The sequence below is a fragment of the Callospermophilus lateralis genome, chromosome 14 (assembly GCF_048772815.1).
Source record: "Callospermophilus lateralis isolate mCalLat2 chromosome 14, mCalLat2.hap1, whole genome shotgun sequence".
NCBI classification, from domain to species: domain Eukaryota; kingdom Metazoa; phylum Chordata; class Mammalia; order Rodentia; family Sciuridae; genus Callospermophilus; species Callospermophilus lateralis.
The window spans coordinates 37,217,758-37,243,930 of NC_135318.1; the positions used below are offsets into that span (position 1 = coordinate 37,217,758).

The 26,173-nt window shown below is 39.3% G+C and overlaps 1 protein-coding gene across 1 annotated transcript in view; it reads right to left on the reverse strand.

Moving 5' to 3' along the window:
• The window catches only part of Stpg4 (sperm-tail PG-rich repeat containing 4), a 41,351-nt gene that overhangs the window by 8,135 nt on the left and 7,043 nt on the right, over positions 1–26,173 (reverse strand). Inside the window, 2 exon segments of the mRNA XM_076832738.2 lie at positions 16,149–16,203; positions 16,796–16,860. Of these exon segments, the coding sequence (XP_076688853.2) occupies positions 16,149–16,203; positions 16,796–16,860 (120 nt within the window).

Genomic DNA, 26,173 nt, shown 5'->3' on the forward strand with positions numbered 1-26,173 from the left:
TCTGATTTAATTAGCAGAAAGACCAAAAAAAGCAAGTGATTAGTGGTCCAGGGGTAGCTTAATATGTATGCAAGCTAACAGTGGGATTTCTCCTCCATTCAACCTTCTGAACCCTGAGTGTCCCAGGGGGTTAGGGACTGCTGCTGGGTTGAATATGTCAAATCCCAGTCCAACAAAGCCTAATACTCAAGCCCACAAACACTCACTGAAACCTGCTGTGTGCCAAGCATGTATGCCAGGGGTTCTGGCAGAGGTGAAAAACATTTGGTCTAAGATCATTGCCTTCAATCATTGCCTTCCAAATCTAGTTGTGAACACAAGGACAAAATTTTCAGTAAAAGGAACAAGAATTAAAGAACAACAATAAAACAAATGCTGGTGGAACAGAACTAAATGTGAAATGAGAGGTATGAGCCAGGACTTAGGATGAGTTTGCAGTGAGAAGAGGCCAGAGAGGGAGAAGGCTTGGTAGAAAGGGCTAGAGAGCTGCCCCTTGAAGAAAGGCATGAGGTTGATGGACAGGGAGGGAAGGATAGGTAAGGGCAAGGCCACAGGTCAATCAAGCAGAGACCAGTGTCACGGGATGAGATGTGGTACACCCTTGTCAATATTTAAGAAGAAACTTTTATTTAATGCTGAGGATCACATGCTGGGTAAGCAATACTCAAGAAGGGACTTCTGCCCAGTGCAGTGGTGCACACCTGTAATCCCCTGGGCTGGGGAGGCTGAGGCAGGAGGATCGCTAGTTCAAAGCCAACCCTCAGCAAATGCGAGGCACTAAAGCAACTCAGTGAGACCTTGTCTCTAAATAAAATACAAAATAGGGCTGAGGATGTGGCTCAGTGGTCGAGTGCCCCTGAGTTCAATCCCTAATATCAAAAAATAGAAGGGACTTCTAATCATCCCAGTTAGCCCTATTCCCACAGGTTCTTCATTCATGCACTCAACCAACCAAGGACCAAAAATATGTTTCTTGTTGTTGTTGTTGTTGTTTAATGTGTCTGGAAGTCAGGCACGGTAGCACAGACATGTGATCTCAGCTACATGCAAGATGGTACACACTGAAGCTACTGAAGCTGAGGCAGGAGGATTGCAAGTTCAAGGACAGCCTCAGCAATTTAACAAAACTGCCTGTCTCAAAGTGAAATCTAGCCAGGCGTGGTAGTGCACACCTGTAATCCCAGCGGCTCAGGAGATTGAGATAATAGGACCGTGAGTTCAAAGGTGAGGCTCTAAGCAACTCAGTGAGATCCTGTTTCTAAATTTAAAAAATACAAAATAGGTTGGGGATGTGGCTTAGTGGTTGAGTGCTCCTGAGTTCAATCTCTAGTCCCCCCCCCCAATAAAAGGTGAAATCTAAAGAGGCTGGGAATGTAACTCAGTGGTAGAGCATCCCTGGGTTCAAATCCCCAGTTTTTTTTTAAAGTGATTTTTTCTAGATTTTTTTCTTATTATGATTCCCTAAACAAGACAGCATAATAACTATATACAGCATTTATCATTTATATTGTATTAGATATTATAAAGAATCTAGAAATTATATGCAGTATACATGAGAAGGAACATAGGTTATATGCAAACTCTGCTGTTACATATAAGGGACATGAGCATCCATGGCTTTTGGTATTCAAAGGGTTCCTGGAATCAATACTTAATGGATAATGAGGTATAACTGTATTATACTGCAAAATTTGAGCTTATATAAACACATGGGGAAAAAAGTCACACAGCAAAACTTTTATCCTAAGATACATGACCTAAATGTTACTTCACAGTAACCAACTAGAACTGCTAAATCTATTTTTATAACATCATCTTTCTCCAGAAAATACACACATTCCATATCTCAGGTGAAGGATCTCTTTGCACCAATTCACAGATATATGTCAACAGATGTTTGCATAGGCTCCTCTCAGAAAAATGCAGAGAGGGACTTGACATTCAACTTTCTCAACAGTTACTTAGTGGCTTTTTACATGTGTAGTAAATTGAGAAAGGATTTCCACAATTTTATTGCAGAGTTAAACTTTTCAATGTCCCTATGCATTTCCAGTCTCTGCAAGTCTTTGTCATCGTGAAGCATCTGCAGGCAGGTGCTTGTCTTCCGGGCTCCTCTCCAGCCTGCTCCAGCTGACAGGCTCCCTGTTGCCCATGCCTGCAGCCATCTCTAGCTGGCAGAGACGCTCAGTCACCTGCTCTCATCTCTTCCTCATGACAGCCTGGTGTGGGAGGCCTCGGAGGCTCAGCAAGATTAGAACCAGTGACTTATCACCTTAGCCAGTTACTGGCCTTCCTGCTCAGTGCTGCAAGTAACAGTCCTCAGTTCTAAGATGTGTTTCTTTAAAATCCTAATGCTAACAGGAACCTAGAAAGACCACAGAGTCCATTCCCATTTATCCTGGGCATAGTTTTCGGCTGATTGCACTGAAGAAAGGGTTGGAAATACATTTATGGTCCAAAATATTCATAAATAATATGTCTAAAGCACAAGAAGCAGCAGAACTGAATTTATTCTATGAGATGGTAAAAAATGATAGCCCCCAAATTTGGTGTGTGTGATAAGCAGGAACATCCTGCCCAGAAAGGAAACAGGTGTCTGAGCAAGGAGGCTAGAATCCCCTCTTACCAGCTCATGGAGAGGTCAGGTCCAAATGATGGAGGAAGATAAAACCATCCAATAAATGCTACGGTTTAAATGTTTGTCCCCTTTGAAACTCATGTTGAGATTTCTTCCCTATTGGGAGATGTTAAGACGGTGGAAACTTGACCTACTATGGTACTTAGAGATGGGACCTCTGGGAGGTAATTAAGGTTAATAGAGACCATAAAGGTGGGGTCCAAAATCCAATGAGACTGTGGCTTTTTAAGAAGAGGAAGAGACTCCTGAGATAGGAGGCTTTTACCATATGATGCCTTATGCCACCTGAGTACGACACAGTTCGTGCCAGCAAAGATCCCATCATATGTGCCACCCAACCTCAAACTTCCCAGCCTTCACCACCATGAGCAGAATAGACCTCTTTTCTGTATAACTTTCTAAGTCTGAGGTGCTCAGTTACAGCAACTGATAACAGACTAAGACACCACCCTACCTTTATGTTTCTGATTTTTTGCTTAAACTAATTTTGAATGGGTTTATGTCATTTGCCATGAAGGGGGAAAAAAGTCCTATTTTATTTTTTAAAATTTCCAGTCAAGATGCTATTATAAGGGCCAGGGCTTGTGGCTCAGTGATACAGCGCTTGCCTAGCATGTGTGAGGCATCGGGTTCGACCCCTGGCCCCACATAAAAATAAAACAAATAAAATAAAGGTATTGTGTCCATCTACAACTAAAAAATCTTTTTTAAAAAAGATACTATTATAAGAAAGAAGTTCAGGAGATGTTTTACTCATTCTCCTGATGTTAATGCCATTGCAAATGTTGCACAGATTTTTTGTAAGAAGAAAATTTTCCAGGATAGATATCTTTTCCTGAAAACTCTAGCATATCTGTAGCTTATTTGAAATGCTATATTTTTCCAAAATTTCACCTACAAGTGAAATTCATCTTTAAGAAGATTGATACTGGAAACTTGTAATCATCTTGACTTCCAGGTTCCATTCAAGCAGAAACCAATTTTCTGCTTTATTCAGTCAGACCATGTTTATTAGTTATTTTTCTGCTCCCCGTGGAATTTCAGACTGTCTGCTTAGTTTTTGTTGTTTGTGTTTGTGGTGCTGGGGATTGAACCCAGGGCCTTCTGAATGCCAGGCAAGCACTCTACCAACTGAGCTATATCCCCAGCCCTCTGCTTAGTTGTATTTTTTTTTTTTTTAGAGAGAGAGAGAGAGAGAGAGAGAGAGAAATAGAGAGAGAGAATTTTTTAATATTTATTTTTTAGTTCTCGGCGGACACAACATCTCTGTTGTATGTGGTGCTGAGGATCGAACCCGGGCCGAACGCATGCGAGGTGAGCGCGCTACCGCTTGAGCCACATCCCCAGCCCCCTCTGCTTAGTCTTTAATTGAACTAATTTCTTAAATGCAAAAACAGCTGGAATGATCCTGCTGGTCGTAATGCACAGTCTGATACCCACTTTGGTCTGATACCCACTTTGAGCACTCCTTCTATTAAATGTGAACCAAAATAGACAAATCACATAACCGTCATTTGTGTCTGTACAGACTCCTGTTTTTCTAATCTCTTTCTTATTCTTCATAGACCTGTCAGGTTTTAAGAAACACAGAAGTGCCTTGAAATATTTCTGACATCAAACAAAAGAAACCAGTTTTCATTTGACATTGTAAGATTCATCAGGAAAGATGAGTGCATCTTGCCCTTTATTTTATATAAACTATGAGAAATTGTAATTGTAAAGAATCTTCTTCGCAAACATCAGATGAATGACTGGGTCCTAATTACGTAGTAGTAAGTGAGACTATTTTTATTTAAGAAACAGAACATTTTCCCGTTGACAATTTTAACAGAACTTTTTCCCAAACACTGTTTATTTTTTGCTTTCAAAAATTATATTTAGAAAAATAATGAAGGCAGAGGAAGAGAAAGGAAATAAACAACCACTCTTAGTCACAGCACCTCAGCATAGCCAGTAAAAGATTTCTGGTTCATTTCCTATTTTGTATATATGATCTTTCTTACCTTATTTTAATCATAACATATTCATCAATTCGGGGGGCGGGGGAGGTTACTGGGGATTGAAATCAGGGGCACTCCAATGAGCCATATCCCCAGCCCTATTTTGTATTTTATTTAGAAACAAGGTCTCACTGAGTTGCTTAGTGCCTCAATTTTGCTGAGGCTGGCTTTGAACTCTTGATCTTCCTGCCTCAGCCCCTCTGCCCCCTCATTTTTTTTTAAAGTTAATATGTGCGTTATAGGAAAAATAATAATACAAACAAAGAACAAAATCATTCAGTCACAAGCAGCTTAGTTGGACATGTCCCTCCAGGTTACAGATGCATTGGGTTTTTTGTTTTGTTTTGTTTTGTTTTTAAGATTTCTCTTTTTAAAACCTTTATTTTCATGTTTACGTGGTGCTGAGAATGGGACTCAGTGCCTCATAAATGCCAGGCAAACACTCTGCCACTGAGCCACAGCCCCAACCCTGCAGACATATCATTTTTTTTTCCCTGCATTTTCCACTACATATTAGATTATAAAAGTTTGGGATGCTATTTTATAATTTTTATAATAATTGTTTAAATGACTGCAAAATATTTCTTTGGATGGATATGTAATATTCTTTAAAGATTCTTTAAAGATTATTTTCCTCAACCAGATAGTAAAGTGTTACAATTATTATCTTGCAATTACAAACAATTTCTTGATGACACTTTTGTATAGATGAATATTTCTGTGCTTAAGATGATTACTTTGGAGGGGGATTCTCAAAGTAGAATTAGTGAATTAAAAGGTATAAATAAAATTTATAGCTTAATATATATTGCTAAACTGCTTTTCAAGGGGTTGGATTGATGTCTACTCCCACCAACAATAAATAAGAAAAGCACTGAGTCTCTAGTTCACATGCCAAGCAGATACTGGGGCAGGGAGAAGATTCAGAAAAATAAAATCTTCCTGACTTCATGTCACCTTAACAGGAGGATTAAATAAAGCCATCAATAGCCCCCATGTGTTCACAAAAGCTGGGCAGAATAACTGATATTCTTTTTTTAATATATTTTTTTAGTTGTAGATGGATACAATACCTTTATTTTGTTTACTTATCTTTATGTGGTGCTGAAGATGAAACTCAGTGCCTCACAGGTGTGAGGCAAGTGCTCTACCACTGAGCCACAACCCAAGCCCCATAACTGATATTCTTATTTTTTTTTAAGTTGTTGATGGACCTTTGTTTTATTCATTTATTTATATGTGGTGCTGAGAATTGAACCCAGTGCCTCACGCATGCTAGGCAAGCGCTCTACCACTGAGCCACAACCCCAGCCATAACTGATATTCCTTATGCCCATATTTTGAAACCCAATTCAGGAGGAAATAAACCATGAAATATTTCTGAACATCAAGAGACTTATTTAAGTCATTTATAACAACAAGAAAACCAGTACTGGGAGGGATGAGGGGAGAAGAAACTACAAATGATAAATTTTGCCTTGTTCAAGTCCATTGGATGAAAATGACTAGGATTTGTTGCAGTCTATTTATTTTTTATTCCTCCTTAAAAGCATCTTGGTACAAATGACTTGCATCTTTTGGGCTTAGGATATGTAGGGCCTGGTCTTATTAAGTGCTAAAAGCATTCGGTGGCTGGTAGAAGTTTTCAATACAATATTTTTCTGTGGGTGAAAAAAGGCATCTTATGGTAGAACATGTCCTCTGGCATCTACCTAAAAATGACACATACTCTGTCACTGTCTTTACTGGACAAAAAACTATCCACTATCAATCATTAAGTCAACAATGACCAAAAGAGCCAATAAGTATAGAACTTTATGTTGATCATTTGAAAGTTAAAAATCATTTTCCAGTCAGGCAAACTCCTTACTTCTCCTGTGGGCCACTAATACTTTGGGGATAAAAATGTAACTCACTGATTGAATCTCTGACACTGGGAACCAGAAGTCTGCAAAGTTTTGTTTGTTTTAAAACAAGTAAGAGTGGTTCCTCCACACTTGAGAGGACTTTGGGCACATGAGATCGAGAGGATTTTTCGAGTTCAAAGTTGTTGGGGTTTTTTTTTGTTGTTGTTGTTGTGTGTGTGTGTGTGTGTGTGTGTGTGTGTGTGTGTTTTGGTTTTCTTGCATTGAGCTGGGCGGAACCCAGAGCGCTCCCATGCTTGGCAAGTGCTCTAGCACTGAGCTAGTCCTCAGCCCCTTTGTGTATTTTTTATAACTAAACACACACACACACACACACACACACACATTTAAAAAAAAAAAAACACAGTAATCTACTCTGCCCTCATACAGTCACTAATGATTTTTTAATAGAGATTGTAGTGCATTACTGATTAACAAATGTCAATGAGCTTCTTCTCATAGGTCACACTAAGAAAGGAGGAGAAATGGTTACCTGTATGTATCTTTTATAACTAGGCTTGTTCTCAAAAGGGGTAAGAGGGACCTGGCAACTGTCTGTAGGTCTGGACTCCATTGCACCAGATCTGCAGGTCAGGTTTCCAATGATTGCAGGTTTCATGTATACCAACAAAGAGGCAACCTGTCCTGAGTCAACAGGCTCAGATGACACTGTGACCGCACCATGCAACCAAATACAAAACACACTTTAGAAGAATTAGAGTTAAGGGTATTTTAAAACTCAAGATTAAAAGCTAGAGGAAATTAAAGAGAATATCATGGCTCTAGAGGAAATATTCTAAGCAGTGGAGGAAATAAAAAAGGAAAAGATACATGAATTTCATTCATTCATTCATTCAACACATTTTTGGGGGCATTGTGTGAAGTGCTGGTTGTTGATGAATATGTCATATGCCTTAACTTCTTTCATGGGACTTATTTCAGAAGGTGAAGATAAATTACCTAATATGATGACATAGATATTTTACTTTTTAACTTTATTAATAAAACCAAAAGTATAAAAGTCAAAGACTCTGTAAAACTTAAGCAAACACAAGTGTTAAGATTCTTTTTTTTTTTTTTAATGATTGAACTCAGGGATACTCCACCACTGAAGCCACATCCCCAACCTTATTTTGTATTTTATTTAGAGACAGGGTCTAGCTGAGTTGCTTAGTGCCTAGCTTTTGCTGAGGCTGACTTTGAACTCTTGATTCTCCTGCCTCAGCCCGAGCCGCTGGGATTATAGGTATATGTCACTGCACTAGGCAATATTCTTTGACTATAGAGTTTATACAAATCAACAGCAACAGCAAAAGATTACCTAAACTCGACCCAATAAACAACTGAGCAAAGACTGTGACCAGAGTATTAGAGAAGACTCACAGGGAAGTGGTTAAGAAATAATTAGAATGTGGAGCTTCAGATCAGTCAGGCATATTAAATTAAAATAATAAAATACCTTTATTTTTTTACTATCAAATTAATATTTTTGAAATACTTTTAAAAATAACAATAAACAAGATTTACACAGGCTTAGAGAAATCACATTCTCTTCTTTGCTGATGCAATATGTGTCAAGAACTTATATATAAACTCTATCTAGTAAATCCTGTTTGTGACAATCCATAAAAAATGATTTATAAATTTAGAAAAGACTGGGCATTGAGTCTCTGTACAATTAGGCTTTTCATCTAAGTATTTAGTATCAATGTTCTTGCATAACAAAGTTGTACATATAAGCAAAAGTTGTCATAACATGAAAGGTTCTTCAATGAACAACCACATATAAAAACCACACCCTATTCAAGTATCTACCCTGCTTAACACCATCACTGACAGATTGGACTCTTTCAGTCACTTTTCTTCCTCCATTTTTTTTCCATTCAATATTAGGGATTGAACCCAGGGGTACTCTACCACTAAGTTACATCCTCAGCCCTTTCTATTTTTGTTATTTTTAGACAGGGTCTTACCAAATTGCCTAGGCTGGCCTTGAATTTGTGATCCTCTTGCCTCAGCGTCCTGAGTAGCTGGGATTACAGGCATGCACCATCATATCAGGCTCTCCCTCATTTTAAAATGATCATTCAACAAACCAGGTGTGGTGGATTACGTCTACAATCCCAGTGGCTTGGGAGGCTGAGGCAGGAGGATCACAAGTTCAAAGTGAGCCTCAGCAATGTAGTGAGTCCCTAAGCAACTCAATGAGACCCTGTCTCTAATAAAATACAAAAAAAAAGGGTCGGGGATATGGCTCAGTGATGAAGTGCTCCTGGGTTCAACCCACAATTCCAAAAGAAAGAAAGAAAAAAACTAGAAATCTAGTCCCTCCCCTCCCCAATTTCATTCCCCAAGACAACACTTTTTTCCCTAAGAGCGTGTAGCATGCTGTACAGAACAGTGAACACAGCATTTCCCTGAAATAACACTTGACAGCTTCATTCATGCAACCAGCACTCTTCGAAACACTTTTTTGCATGTGTCTCTTTAGAGAATCCCAAACGACTCTTTTCAGGTGTTCTTCTGGCAGTTATCTTATTACTATGTTCCTATCGCTATTTCCTAATTTATATTTTAGAGATCATCTATTGACTGCTTCCTGGAATAAATGAGAATATGGCTCTCTTGCTCTACCTACCACTCCTCTCGCCTCATTTACTCAAAATAGAACTTTCAGTCACTAATCAATTGTTTACTAAATAAATATCTCTTCTTGCCGAGCCATGATGTATACATAATGTTTTTTGTGGATAGCCTTCTGTCTTACCTGGAGTTAGTGCCTATTACTTGCACATTTTGCTCTACTTATTTTCTCAGTTTCTTCCCATGATACCAGCGGTTCTTGAGCCCCTTTTCCTTAGAATCATTCCTTCTGGAATTCTCTACTTTCTTTCTCAATATGGATTTGGTTTTGTCTCAATCTGCTATCCAATGCTCCAACTGGGACAGCTCTCCATTATTCGCTCAGATGGATCCACTCTCTCCTGGATCCCATACCTTCCTATTTCTGGATATGTTCCCTTGTTTTTGCTGCATTTTTAAAAAATAACTTGGAGCATCTTAAAAAAAAAAAAAACTTAGCAGGTAATTTTTATGTATTCTATTTTGAAAATGTTTCTGTTTTGTTTTTACAATTAATGATGGTTTGGCTGAACATAGAATCCTAAATTGAAAATCATTTTTCCTTTCTCATTTCTCTGTGGATTCTAACTGTATTAAAACAACACCAACAACTTCCCCTTCTATAATTTCCCCTTCTTCTCACTGAATTCTATTTTCAACTAGGTGTCCATTCTGTCTATCTCCAATTCTAGTTCATGTTAAAAGTTTTTATAGCTGTATATGTTGAGATCAGCCAACAGAATGGAAATCCAGTTTGTTTGTTTGTTTGTTTCCCCTGGGGTATTCTAAGTGTCAGGATGTGGTACTCTTTTCTCTGAATCACTGAGATCTTCCAGAGGATAAACTCCACTCCTGTGTGTTGTGTGTGTGTGTGTGTGTGTGTGTGTGTGCGTGTGTGTGTGTGTGCGCGCGCGCACGCGCGCGCACGTGTTTCACTTGAGATTGAGCCCAGAGTATCTCACATGCTAGGTAAACACTCTACCACTGAGCTATATCCCCAGCTCCCAACATATACATTTTGGGGGGATGAGTCTTACTATGTCGCCCACGTTGGCCTTAAACACCTGGGCTCAAGCAATCCTTCTGATTCAGCCTTCCAAGTAACTGGGACTAGAAGCATGTGCCACTGTGCCAACTCTACCAATCTTTTGCCCAAGGGGCAAATACTAGATGGCCAGCATTCCACATGAGGAGAATGGGGTGGGGGCCTCCAGACCCTATCATTCTGTATACAGCTTTAATTAAATCCCTGGTTTTGAGCTGTATGCCTCACTTTACCCTCCCTCCAAGCCCCCAGCCTTGCTGTGGTTGTAAGGGACAAATGGGTAGCCTCAAGCAGTTACTTTGGCGCCACATCAACTTCTTACCACCTACAGACATTAAGCAAGTGGTTTTTGATGCCCACTCTCTAGGCAGGACTGCGTAGAGCCCAGGTTTCAAGGTCACTATGGACTGGGCATAAATCCTAACTCTGCCTCTTAATAACCATGTGATCTCAGGCAATTAAACGAGACGGTCTGTGTCACTCACTAAGCATTATATTATGCCTGGCACCAGAGGACACTCAATAAATGGTAGTCAAAATCACTATCAAAGTTGACCCCAAGAGAATAACAGATTTATGTAGTTCCTTCCTGTTCTAAGAGTCTTTAACAGTTCCATGACTGTGATGTTAATTTCTAGAATAATTAAACTGAATGATAAAATCAACCAAATAAGTTTTTCAGATAAAAGCTGCTTGGCATAGTATAAAACGAGCATTAATGAATGTTATGGCCAGAAGATTGAAGACCTTCTTCTAGTAAGCTTTACCACGTTAACACAGCAGTCCACCATCTTCCACTGCTGGGATCAAGAGGGCTTGCTCTCTGCAGTTTACAAGTTTATGGATCTAAACCAAAACCACAAGTCTGCTCTGGTTTCCCTGTGCCTGAATAGGACAGTCACAAAGAACAGCCCGGGGCTAGTTCTTTGTGTTGAAACATTTTCCGTGAAAGTATTTTTTTTCTCTTTCTTGAAGGTCAGGATATTCCAAATTAGTGAATCACTTTTATATATAAAATGGAATGGATGGGGTGATAACAGAGAAAATGATAGAGTAAGAAACCCGCCAAATCTTCTCCATAAAAGCACAAGAGCACTAGCAAAACGCATCAGAATCTACCACCTTGTGCTATTTTACACACCAGATTGCTCGTCCTACAGAACACCAACCTGAACTACAAGAAAATTATTATTGTTTTTTTGTTTTGTTTTGCTTTTGAGACAGGGGTCTCATGATGCTGCCCAGGCTGGTTTGGAATTCCTGGACTCAAGCAATTCTCCTGCCTCAGCTTTTTTGGGTAGCTGGGACTACAGGCCTGTGCCACCATGCCCAGCTCAAAGTAGATAAATAAATAAAATTATTTTAATTGTGTTGCTCAGTACTTGGGTCTCCAAGTCCAGATCTCTGGTTTCTCCAGAAGCCAAACCTCTGTCTCCCATAGGGAGGTGGAAAGGGAAGTTGCCTAGCAGCTGGGCCAAGGTAGGGTTAGGACCTGCAGTGAAACTGATCAGCCAGACCTCCTGCCACCAGCCCCCTTCCACCTACAGGTGCCTAGTGCCTCAGATTCCTCAGTTTTTTCATCAGCAGGCTGGTGTTCCACAGAATCCAGGAAAAGCTCAGAAGACTTCACCAGAGAGCTGGACTCGGAGACACCGGCACTGTGAGTACAGGGTCCTTGCAACACAGCAAACTTCTGCACATGATTGGTGAGCTCCCAGGCTCCTTCCCCCACTCAGCACCCAGATCACTGTTGACTGGCTTACACCCCAGGGGAGACCCACGAGTCCTTCTGAAGCAACTGAAGTGTCCTAGAGACCTACAGGTACAGACGTCCATGGACCATCAAAGGAAAAGCCAGATGGTCATCCCATCCATTCCCCTGAAACTCACCTGCCGATAATCCCCACCTGTATTTATTTCTTATGGCTGTTGTAACTAATGACTATCCATTTGATGGCTTAAAACCACAGTCTCAAAACCTGTCATAGTTCTGGAGGATGATGTCTGAAGTCAGTTTCACTAGGCTAAAGTTGAGACATCAGCAGGGCCAGGCTCACTCAGGAGACTCTGGAAGACTCTATCTCATGCCTCTTCCAGCTTCTGTGGCTGCCAACATTTCTTGGCTTGTAGCTACACCATGGCAATCTCTGATTCTATATTTGTACTGCCTGCTGTGCACGCGAGTGTGTGACATCTCCCCGTCTCTCTTAAAAAGACGCTTGTGATTGCATTCAGACCCCACCCAGGTAATCCAGGATAATCTCCCCTCTCAGAATCTTTAACTGAATGACATCTGCAAAATCTTTGCCATCTGAGGTAACACTCATAGGATCTAGGAATTAGGCCATGGGTACATATTTGGGGGCCATTACCTAGCCTACCATACCACCTGTATAGTTTCCACTAAGCTTTTTAGTTTTTCACATGGAAATATTGAAATCAAAAGGTTTTTTCCCCACCTTTATTGGATATCTGAATTTCTTAATATGAATTCTCTACTCCTGGACGTTGATGTTTTTCCTATAGATTGTTAAGGGAGTTTTATAGATAAAGCCATTCACCCTTTATCTACCTTTTTTTTTTTTCCTGTTTTGTTTTTTTGTGATGCTTGGGCCTACGCTGTACCACTGAGTCACTCCACCTGCTATCTGCCAAGTGAAAATACATTTCCTAATTTGCATCCGCCTATTTACTTTGCTTACAGTTTGTTTCCTGATATAGAAGAAATTTTAAATGTTCTGAAGTTAAATGTGATATTTCCTTTCCTTTGAAATTTCTTTCATTGCTACTATCTCAGAAAGTCTGACTTACCCTTAGATATATATTCACATATTTTCTCCTGGTTTATGATTTTCAAAAGTATCTGATTCTTTAATCAGTATGAAGCTTATCTTAATATATGGTATGAAGAGTATAACTTATTTTTTTCTACTTAATCAGTTTTTCAAAATATTTTTTTAGTTGTAGATGGACACATATCTTTATTTTATTTATTTATTTTTTTTAATGTGGTGCTGATGATCAAACCTAGTGCCTCAAATGTGCTAGGCAAGAGCTTTACCACTGAGCTTAATCAGTTTTTTAGCATAAAACATTTTTCCCTTTTTCTACTGACTTGTCATATCAACCAAGCATAAAAATCTTGAATATTCTAGGGTTTGTTTCTGAGCTCTGTTCAGTTACCTCAATTTCTTTGTCAAATGTTTACTTTCTGGTCTTTTTGGATTCCAAGTTTGTAATTTAACTATAGTCCATCAAACTACCCTAAAATAATGTTTTATTTTTCACTTTCAGATTGCTTATATCCTGTTCATTTTTTGATATCCTATTGATTAATTCCTTATCTAAAAAATCTCATTTTTATCATAACTCATGTACATGCATTTGGAAATGTATTTTGGGGGAAGGACCAGGGACACTTAATCACTGAGCCACATCCCTATCCCCTTTTTTATATATTATTAGAGACAGGGTCTTGCTGAGTTGTTTAGAGCCTCACTAAGTTGCTGAGACTGGCTTTGAACTTGCCATCCTCCTGCCTCAGCTTCCCAAGCTGCTGGGATTACAGGCGGGTGCCACCTCACCCAGCTTGGAAATATTTTAAAACAGAAAGGTTATTTCATATTTTCAAAGAAAAGAGACTAGATATTCTTCCTCTCTATTGTTAATACAATGATGAACTGAACAACTCTGATGATTTTTTAATTACTCAAGTCAACAAAACACAGAGGCAGTCACTTTCTGGGAGTAGGAATACGGGGCAAGAGCTGATAGAAATCCCTGCCTTTGTGAAGCTTGCTATCCTTGTCCAGAAGACACATACAAACAGGATAGGTTAATTTTAAAAGGCAGTGTGTCAGACAGTGAAGAATGCTTTGGGGAAACAAGAAACCTAGGAAGGGGTGGTGGGAATCCTGAATAGGTGACTGGGGAAGACCTCCCAGGGAAGATGATTTGAGTCAAGACCTAAAGAAAGCAGAGGAGCTGATATCTGGGGGGCCTTCTTGACCAAGGCTGCCCTCATCCTCTGAGCTTCTGACAGAAATTTTAATATAAAAACAACATTAGCAGCCACCATGGGCTGAGCTCCTATTCTACGCCAGAGATGAGGCTGGGCTGCTTCTTTATAAAGACACTGCTGATCCTCATAATGATCCTGCAGACCCTGGGGGAGTTGAAGCTAGTTGCCTTATCACATGTCCCCAAAACCTCCTTTTGTGTAGATCCCTGGAGGGTCTGCTCTATGCTTCTGACCTAGGTCCCTGCTTTTATTTTCCCCCCAAGGAACCCCTACATCAAAGAAGCAGCCAAAACCAAGTCTGAAGGAGGAACCACTGGAGAACATGTCCTACCAAAATGGTGGCCTAGCTGGGGATGTGGCTCAAGCGGTAGCGCGCTTGCCTGGCATGCGTGCGGCCCGGGTTTGATCCTCAGCACCACATACAAAGAAAGATGTTGTGTCTGCCAAAAACTAAAAATAAATAAATAAATATTTTAAAAAAAAAAAATGGTGGCCTATACCAAGAACTTTCCAAGAGAATAGGAAGGGCAGGTCCCAAGGGCGCTGTGCATCAAACTAGAACGCATTCGGTTCCATGGGGCATAGTGGAGCAGGCCTGTAACCCAGCAGCTGGGGAGACTGAGAAGGAAGCATCACAAGTTCAAGGGCAGCCTTAGCAATTCAGTGAGACCGCATGTTAAAAATACAAAATATAAAGGACTGGGGATGTATTTCAGTTGGTAATTACCCCTTGGTACAATCCCCAGTACATTTTAAAAGCAACCAGCTCAGATTGCAGGATGATGACAGAATATTCCCAAACTAAGCAAACCAAAGTAAAGTGTGTGTGTGTGTGTGTGTGTGTGTGTGTACACAGTTCTTGGAATTGAATCCAGGGCCTCTTGCATGTTAGGCAAGTACTATACCACTGAGCTACATCTCTAGACCAAGTAAATAAAGCCATGAATTCCAAGAAAATAAAAAGTTCAAGAAATTCAATTTAATATACTATGTGGGTCCACAGGAAGTAAAATTAAAATGTATCAGATATAAAAATTGTGATATCTGTGGGAAAGATTTGAGAGCAGTTGGCTTATATTCCAGGCAGAAAATTAAGAAATAAAGTCTCAAATTCAAGAGAATAAAGTAGTAGTTGTATAACATTGTCATTTGAAAGTATGGATGAAAATACCAGGAGTAATGGCTAAGAGTTGAAGGTGGCTGCCCTCAAAAGATGGAATGGGTGGTGGGAGGCAGAGCGGAGGACTGCCGTGTGTGATATCTATGGTACCAACTGACGTTTAACCATGAACTGGTATTGTGTTGGTGATAGTAAAACTATTTTAAGGGTCTGAGGATATATAGCTCAGTGGTAGAACACTTACCTAGCATGTGCAAGGCCCTGGGTTCAATCCCACCACCACAAAAATAGATAAACAAAATTAAGAAATCATGTTTGATCCTTTTTTGTTTGTTTGTTTTTTCAGTCTGATGGCTACTGAGGCACTGATGCTACACAAGGAGCACATTGTTTAAATTGAGAAATAAAAATTATAATCTGTGTATTATGTATATATTCTGGAGTGGCTAAATAAAGTTAATTAACATATGCATTATCTCACATACCATAAAGCCTACTTTATGGAGGATTTTCAACAGTAAATATATTTTAGTAACAGTAGTCACCATGTTGTACAGTATGTATCTTGAACTTCAGAAAGTTAAGGGACTGGACATTTTCTTCTGTAATTTGTCATGAGTGGGTTATTTACATTGAAATTCCCAGTGTATCTTCAAATGTACTTAAAGTATAGCTTAAATTAATTGTATTAATCATTCATGTCTTATGACAATGAGCAAAATGTTAATATATTAAAAGGAATCACTGTATATTTAAACATCAAATTCATCATGTATTAATTGTCTGCATTATACTTACAGGAGTAAAGTAGATTGTTGGGAATCTTTGAACTGTAGAACGAAATACAAAGCTCCTGTATTTAAAAAAAGAAGAAAAAAATGGTTTTCTAAATCTATTTTCTTTTTTTGGTACTGGGTATTAGACCCAGGGTGCTCAACCACTAAGCCACATGCTCAATCTTTTTGTTGTTGTTTTTGTTTTGAGACAGGGTCTCACTAAGTTGCTGTGGTTGGCCTCAAACTTGTGATTCTCCTGCTTCAGCCTCCCAAGTTGCTGGAAATTACAGGTGTGCTCCAACTCACTAGCTTCTAAATTTCTTTCTTTCTTTCTTTTTTTTAAAGAGAGAGAGAGAGAAATTTTTTTTTAATATTTATTTTTTAGTTTTTGGAGGACACAACATCTTTGTTTGTATGTGGTGCTGAGAATCGAACCCGGGCCGCACGCATGCCAGGCAAGCACGCTACCGCTTGAGCCACATCCCCAACCCTAAATTTATTTCTAAAGTGAAGGTCTTTGTTAACTTATTCCCTATGTATCATTTAATATTTAAAAATGCTAATCTGAATATGAGGTGCATAAATAAAGTTTAAATCATAAGTATTGGTATGTAAATATGTATGTAAATAGGCATGAATGAAATGATTAAAAGCAACTTCATTGATTACCTGGAAGCGTACTTGGGAACTGGTGTAGGAAGAATCTCGTATTGCCCTGGGTAAAGATGGAGTGACTACATGGAAGGAACAAGGACACAATAATAGATTAATAGAGGTTGTAAACTCACTTGATTATCTCTTATTCAATAATCCTTTATTTTATGACCACTCAACATTTCATCATTTATTCTCTGCTTTAATAGTAGGAAAGGTATACCTCTCCAAAGGTTGAGCTCCCAAACATTCATTATGTATTCATTTTCCATGGTGAATTTTATAGACAATCTGCCTGAGATGTTGCATGGGAAAATGCTGCCTCATTAATCACATTTTGAATTGCTAGAGTCAAAAAATCACTTGGACCATTTATTATAGGGCTGGGGTGGGAAATACAGTGGTGAGAGAGACATGGCCCCTGGCAGCAGGGGTGAGAGGCACCTTCAGGAATGATTCTAACACTGTAGTCAATGCTGAAATAGATTGACAACCAGGGCAGGAATGGGGGCGGAGAGTAAACCCAACGGGGTGATCTAAAGACAGCAAAGAAGAGGAGATTTGAGGGGGTTCCCTGGCTCAAGCCGAGCCAGGAGGGATTTCAAGAAGAGCCTTCCATGTGAAACTGTCTTTCTGCTCTATGTCAAAATAGCTGCAGACTATCTAGGTGGCTCCATTGTCCCTTTATCTGTGGATGCCCAGACGATGAGGAGCAAGGGAGTTCATGAGGGAGAAGTGGATATTTGAAGGGGGGAAGGCAGAGAGGAAGGAGAATGAGGAACAGGGAGAAACAAGGGCAGAAACTCCAGACTCTGCCAGCAGGAGCTGGATCAGAAACTCCTCGGGAGGCTGAGGAGAACCATCTCCCTCCACCTCCTGGAATTTTTTATATAGAATTTTGAGAAATGATGCTGCCTTTGTTGAAAATGAAGCATCCTCATCCTGGCCTAGATGTCACCTGGAAGTTCAGCTATTATATTTCACCCTGCAGCTGTCTTTCCCATGATAGCACACAATTTTGATTGCAGAGACAGCTTTTTGTGATACAGTGATAACAGTATATATAAATTTATGATGAAATACACATGCTGTCCCGACGCACCTGTGCTTTACTAATTGCCCACTTGACATAATAAATACAGAGGAAACAAAGGGATTGCATCATACTACAGAAGCAGAGAAACAAATTTTAAGCAAAAGGCTTTCTTGGGGGCCAACAATGTCCTATTTCTTGATTTTGGATATGGTTCATGCATGTTTTCTATTTACCTTAAACTGTGTTTACATCTCTCTCTCTCTCTCTCTCTCTCTCTACACACACACACACACACACACACACACGGAGAAAGAAGAAAGAGAATTGAAAGGGAAGGACCCTTAAAAAGCAAGGTGCTCCATTCATCTATTGAAGGGCATCTAGGTTGGCTCCACAGTTTAGCTATTGTGAATTGAGCTGCTATAAACATTGATGTGGCGGCATCACTGTAGTATGCTGTTTTTAAGTTCCTTGGGTATAAAATGAGGAATGGGATAGCTGGTTGAAATGGTGGTTCCATTCCAAGTTTTCTAAAGAATCTCCATACTGCTTTCCAGATTGGCTGCACCAATTTGCAGCAATTTAAGAGTGTGCCTTTTTCCCCACATCCTCGTCAATACTTATTGTTGCTTGTATTTGAAGAATATCATGCTAAGTAAGTCAATCCCCCAAAACCAAAGGCTGAATGTTTTCTCTGATAAGTGGATGCTGATCCATAATGGAGGTTGGGTGGGGGGAGCATGGGAGGAATGGAGGAACTTTGGATAGGGCAAAGGGGAGGGGGAATGGGGTAGGAAAGATGGTGGAATGAGACGGACAGACAGACATCATTACCCTAGGTACAAGTATGAAGACATGATGGTGTGACTCTACTTTGTATACAACCAGAGAAATGAAAAATCGTGCTCCATTTGTGTACCATGAATTATAATGCATTTGGCTGCCATGTATAACAAATTAGAACAAATAAATAAATAAATTAAAAAGAACAAAAAAAGCAAGGTGCTTGCAGGGCATGGTGCTGCACACCTGTAATCCCAGCAACTTGGAAGGCTGAGGCAGGAGGATCGCAAGTTCAAAGCCAGTCTCAACAATGGCAAGGTGCTAAGCAACTCAATGAGATCCATGTCTCTAAATAAAATATAAAATAGGGCTGCGGGTATGGCTCAGTGGTTGAATACTCTTGAGTTGAATCCCCAGTACCAAAAAAAAAAAAAAAAGCAAGGTGCTTAAGGAAAGACTCAGTCTGGAAAAGAATATTGGTCACCTGTAGGGTCCTTATTTGTCCTGCTCTATTTGGCCTTGTCTACCCTTTGCAGTTGAACAGAACTAAAAGGATTGATTTAAGAGACTGACTCTCTGCATTTCTCAATTCGTTACACACTTTGAGTGGTTCCATTGTTCATGAGTCTAATGGAACACACACGTGCACACACACACACGATTTTCTAATTCACACGTATGCTTCTCAGTTCTTCATTTTATAATGTATAATGTGAAGCTCATTGAATCTAGACAATGTGCCCCCCAAAATATCTGATTCTAGCTAATTTATGTTTCAATTCATACTGATTAGACACTTGAAGATCTTTTAATTGTTGAAGATCATAAAATGTGGCAGGATAATATCAGTGTGACTATATATTCAGATATGTTGTACCAACAGCATCAATGTCACAAAAATGGAATAAGATGAAAAAGGCTGACAGTACTTACTCCACTTGCCCTCCCCCCCCAACATTCTGGGGATTGAATGCAGGGACCCCAGGGCTTGGTGCATGCTAGGCAAACACTCTACTGCTGAGCTACATCTCCAGAATATTTTGAGACAGGGTCTTGCTTGTTCCACTGGATGAACTTGAATTAGTGATCCTCCTGCCTCAGCCTCCTAAACAGCTGGTATTATAGAAAATTACCACCACTCCTGGCTCCTGAGGGATTTTTTTTAATGGTATTCTGTTTTAAACTTCAAATTCCACTTGTTCATTGCTGGTATATAGGTGAATAATTGACTTTTGTAGTTGTTTTTTTTTTTGGGGGGGGTGTATTATTTTGGATTATTTACATTGTCAATCATGTCATTTATGAATAGGGACAATATTTTTATTTTATTTTATATTTTTATTCCTTCATTTTCTTGACATATTGCATTAGAGGGATATCCTTGCCTTGTCCCTCATCTCAGTAGGAAACCCTCTAGTTTCCTACTCTTATTGTTACCTATGATATTAGCTGTAGGGTTTTTTAAAAATAGATATTCTTTATGAGGTTGAGGAAGTTCCCTTATATTCCTAGTTTACTAAGAATTTTTTTATCATGAATGGGTGTTGTTGATTTTGACAAATGCTTTTTCCACATCTACTGATACGTTTGCGTGACTTTTCTTCTTTAGTAATTGATCAGATAGATTAGATTTCTTTATTTTTGAATATTGAACCAGCTTTTCATACTTGGAATAAATTCCACCTGGTTGTGATATGTAGTTACTTTTGTATTTTGTTGAGGATTTTTGTAACTATGTTCATGAAAGACATGGGAGTGGTTTGTAATTTTCTTTTCTCGTGATGTTTTTATCTGTTTTTGGTATAAGGGTGATGCAAGTCTCATAGACTGAGTTAGACAAGTTGTGCTCTATTTCTATCTTCTGGAAGGAATTATAAAGAACTAATATGATATCTTCCTTAAATGATTGGTAGAATTCATCTATAAACCCATGTGGGCCTGACATTTTCTGTTTGGGAAGGCTGCTATTATTTCAACTTATTTAATAGCTATAGACCTATTCAGAATGTCTATTTCTTCTTGTATGAGTTTTGGCAGACTGTGTCTTTCAAGGAATTCATTGGTCCATTTAGGTTATTAAATTTGTGGTCACAGTATTGTTCATAACATTCCATTATCATCCTTTTAGTGTGTATGAGATTTAGTGATATCCCCTCTGTTCTAATATTAGTCATTTGTATCCTCTTTTTTTCCTTAGCTAATCTAGGTCAATTTTATCAATCTATTCAAGAAAACATTTATTTAATTGATTTTCTCTACTGCCATTTTTTTAAAACATTAATCATCAGCCTCTTTTTTTAATAAAGAGAGAGAGAGAGAGAAAGAGAGAGAATTTTTAATATTTATTTTTTAGTTTTCGGCAGACACAACATCTTTGTATGTGGTGCTGAGGATCGAACCCGGGCTGCACGCATGCCAGGCGAGTGTGCTACTGCTTGAGCCACATCCCCAGCCCCTCTACTGCCCTTTTTAATTTCATTAACTTATGCTCTAATTTTTATTTCTTCTGCTTACTTTGGATTTACTTAATTCTTCTTTTTCTATTTTCCTAAGGAGGAAACTTAGGTGCTTGATTGTCAGTCTTCTTTTCTAATATAAGCATTCAACATTACCAGTTTCCCTCTATGCTCTGACTTCACAATATCCCACATATTTTGTTGAAATGTGTTCTCATTTTTATTTAGTTCAAAGTATCGTGTAATTGATCCATGTGTTATTTAGAAGCATGTTGCTTGGTATCTGCATATTTGGGGATTTTCAATTATCTTTCTATTATTGATTTTTAATTTAATGACACTGTGGCATGAGAGCCCACTTTTTATGATTTTTCTTAAATTTCTTAAGGAGTGTTTAATGGTCCAGAATATGGTCTATCTTTTTTTAGATTCTTATTATGTTTGTTGTAGAAGGACACAGTACCTTTATTTTGTTTATTTAGGTTTTTTTCTTAAGGAGTGTTTAATGGTCCAGAATATGGTCTATCTTTTTTTAGATTCTTATTATGTTTGTTGTAGAAGGACACAGTACCTTTATTTTGTTTATTTAGGTTTTTTTATGTGGTGTTGGGGATTGAACCCAGTGCCTCATGCATGCTAGGCAAGCGCTCTACCACTGAGCCACAACCCAGCCCCAATATGGTCTATTTTATAGTGAATATTCCATGTGAGCCTGAGAAGATTTTTTTTCTGCTGTTCCTAGATGAAGTAGTCTATAGACATCAATTATAGCAGTTGATTGATGGTGTTATTGAGTAACTATATCCTTGTTGATTTTCTGTGCTTTTGATATAGGGTTGTGTAAGTCTCCAACTATAATAAGGATTCATCTGTTTATCTTTGTAATCCCATCTGCTTTGCCTCACATGTTTTAATGGTCTGTTGCTAGGCACACACATATTGCCTAACATATTTTTATATCTTCTTGGGAGTATTGAACCCTTTATTTATATAATGCCCTCTATCTCTGATATGTTTCCTTGCTCTCTTAAATCAATATAGCTTGTCCTGCTTTCTTTCTCTTTTTCTTTTCCTCCTTTCTTTTTTTGGGGGAGTTTGGTGGTGGGGGTGGGGACAGGTACTGAGGATCAAACCAAAGACCTTATGCAGGTCTTAAGGTCAGCTTGGGCAACTTAGACTCTGTTTCAAAAGAAAAAATTAAAAGGGCTCAGGGGTATAGCTCCAGAGTTAGGGTGCCTCTGGGTCCAATCCCAGCACTTCAAAATAAAATTAAAAAAAAAAAAAAAATGAAAGTTTAATTTTTTACCTTCACTTATTCCTTCTTCAAAGGCTTTTCTTTTTTGACCTGTATTACCTTCTTTTTCTTTAACTAAGTTCTTTGAAGATTTCTTGCAAAGCTGATCTACTGGTAACAAATTTCTTCAACTTTTGTTTGTCCAAGAAAGTCTCTATTTCTGCTTCACTTTTTTTGGAGGGGCAGAGTACTGGGGATTGAACTCAGGGGCACTCAACCACTGAGCCACATCCCCAGCCCTGTTTTGTATTTTCTTTAGAGACAGGGTCTCACTGAGTTGCTTAGCACCATTTGCTGAGACTGACTTTGAACTAGCAATCCTCCTGCCTCAGCCTCCCCAGCTGCTGGGATTACAGGTGTGCAACACCACACCCAGCTTCTGCTTCACTTTTGAAAGAGTTTCACAGGGTACAGATTTCTAAGCTGGTGTGATTTTCCTTTCAATACTTTAAGTACTTCATTTTAGGCTCTTTCTGTTTGTGAGATTTTGGAAGAGAAATTGGAGTCAATGCTTATCTCGGTCCCTCTACAGGTATCTCTTCACCCACTCAGAATTCTTTCTTTGTCTCTAGCTTTCTGGGGTTTGAAAGTGATATATTTAATTATGGCTGTGTTTTGTTCTGGCCTTTATCCTGCTTGGTGTTCACTGAGCTTCCCAGATCTGTGGTTTGGCATCTGACATTTAATTTGGGAAATTCTCAGTCAATATTTTTTCAAATATTTCTCTTCCTTTCTCCCCTGCTTTTGTATTTATACATATAAAAACACTGTGTAGTTGTCCCACAGTTATTGAATATTATGTTTTTTTCAGTCTTCGTCCTCTTTATTTTTCTGTTGTGGAGGCTGAGACTGAACTATCTCAGCACACAGATTCTCTCCTCAGTCATGTCTAGTGTACTTTAAGACTCTCAAATACATCCTTCATTTCTGTTGCAGTGTTGTTGATCTCTAGCATTTCTTTTTGATTCTTTCTTAGTATTTCCATCTCTCTGCCTACATTGCCCATCTTCTCTTTTTGCTTCTTCTTTTATTATTATTATTATTATTATTATTATTATTTGCAGTACTGGAGATGGAACCCAGGGCCTTATCCATGCTGGGCAGGCACTCCACTGAGCAAGCGACACCCCCAGTTCCTTCCCATCTGTTGTTCCCTGTTGTCTACTTTATTGCTAGAGTCCTTAGCATAGTCAGTATAGTTGCTTCAAATCACTACTCTGATAATTCCAACAGCCTTGCCATGCCTGATTGCGATGCTTGCTCTGTCTCTTCAAACTGTTTTTTGCCTCTCAGTGTGCCATGTCATTTTTTTTTTTTTTTTTTTTTTTTTTTGATAGCTAGGCAAGAAGTACTGGGTGAAAAGAGCTGCTATAAATAGACAATTAGCAATGCGGTGGTCAGAGGTGGGATGGGGATTAGGCCCATCCAGTCTTTTAGTGAACCTGTGCCTCTCTCTGGATGGCTTTTGCAAGCTCTTCTCAGTGACTGTCCTCTTAGGTGGGATAGGCTGACCAGAGCTGGCTGGAGCTGGGCATTTCCCTTCCCCACTGGTCAGTCTCTGAGAAAACCCTAGCAATCCAGGCTCTGTTTGATAGTTTCTCCTAAGGCACACCTTGTTGAGAACAGAGTCTTTTGATGGGTTTCAAACAGTTTCTTTTCCCATCACCCAGGCAGGAATGTGAATTTTTTTTTTTTTTTTTTTTTTTTTTTACTTTTACATGTACTGTGAGAACCTGGTTGAGCTCCTGGCGTTAAGCATGGGAAACCCTATGGCCTGATGAGTCCTCCTGGTGCTTTTAACTCTCAGGCTTGCCCACACCAAGCCTCCAGCAGTTCATCAGTTACAGGCCAGGGCTTCCTGCCTGGGCCACAGAACCTGAGGAGGTTGGAATCTGTGGGCTTCTGCTCTGGCAAGTTGTGATTCTCTGTGACCTGTCGTCTCTCCAGCTCTGGGGGTGGCAGTTAGCCCTGTGATCTCACTTCTCTTACTCATCTAACAGGAGTTGATTTTTCAGTTTGTTTAGTTTTAAACTTGCTGTTAGGGTGGGACTGCAACATCTAAGCTACTTACACACAGGACTAGAAACCAGAAATCATTGTGACCCTGTTTAGGGAACTCAGACTTGAGAAGCCACCATCAGAATCATTATAAGGTGAACAGAGCCAAAGAGCCAGCAGGTGCAGCATTTCCAAGTGCTAGTGGTAGAAATTTCATTCTCTTTTCTTGGAGAAGTCTCTTGGGCTTTCTTCATCCATGCGGAAACATCAGTGACTCACTGCTCAGATGTTTTAAGGTCTGAGAAACAGACACATAGGACTTCTCAAAAAAGTAGCATGCCTCATTATAGCAATCATAATGTTGTTAATTTTATCATTAGCTTGCTGGGTGTGGTGGCACACACCTGAAATCCCAGTGACTCAGGAGGCTAAAGCAGGAAGATTACAAGTTCCAGGCCTTGGGGAATGTTCTTGAAAAATAAAATTTCAAGAACGATAAGTGACATCCAGTCAGAGATACTCACATGCAGACAACATGATTTGACTTATATATGGAAAAAATTTAAAGACTCTACTAAATAATTGTTAGAATTGGAAAATAAGTTCAATCAAGATGCAGGATACAAAATCAACATACCAAAAAAAAAGTAGCATTTTTATACACCAATAGTTGAATTTGCTGAGAAAGAAATCCCATTCACCATAGGCCTGTCAACCCTGAGAAAAACCCCTTAGAGATCACATCCACCACAATACTGCCTTAACTCAGTGTTGTCACCTAGGAGCATTTTCACATCGGTGGACATTTGGCAATGTCTCGTAATATTTTGGGGTATTACAATTGGGAAGGGAGACTGGTATCTAGTGAGTAGAGGCCAGGAATACTGTTACATATCCTACAAAGCACAGAACAGCTCCCCCACATGAAGATTTATCCTATCAAAATATCAATAGTGCTGAGGCTGAAAAACCCTGGATTAGACTTGCAAGTAGAGATGTTGAAAAGGCAGAGGGACTTCAAAGGAGAAGTCTAGACAGGAGATAAGTATTTGGTAATCACCAAAATAGATGGTGTTCATAGCCTTAACATTGGACAAGATCAGCATCTTGTCCAATCAGGGGACAATGCAGATGGAGAAGAGGTCTGAAAGTTTTCCCCCCAAAAACTCCCAGGTCAACAGTTTTTGGGGGGAAATAGCAAAGAAGCAAAAGCCAAAAAGTCAAGATCAAGGAGATGTTAGAGGTTTGAAAAGACACAGGCCACCCAGGAGAGTGGGAGAGTTAACAAACTAAGGAAGTCCTTTCAGTGCCTAATGGAGGTAAAGGGTTTAAGATGAAACTAGGCATTTAGCCACAGAAATTCAGGTGTAATGTGTGCAATGAAATTTAACCAGGGTGCGGCTTTGCCAAATGAGGGAGAGAGGAATAGTCAGGGCCAAGGGAACTACAGTGCACTGTCAATTAAAGGGAAGCAACTATGATGATTAATTAGGAAATTCAAGCTTTGTCAGGAAGAGAGAACATCAGGGGTTTCGGGGAAATGAAAAGATAGGAAAATCAATGGGCTATATATAGGGGGATGAAGAAATTGTTGGGGTTAGTATACTAGGTTAACACCAGAGAACTGCCTTCATGTCACTGAAATTATGGAGGAGTGAAATTACAGCTCTTACAAAAAATCTAAGGGGCTTGGATTGTGGCTCAGTGGTAGAGTGCTTGCTTAACATGTAGGAGGCACTGGGTTCGATTCTCACATATAAATAAAGGCACCACATATAAATAAATAAAGGTCCATCAACAACTAATTAAATAAAAAAAAAAAATCT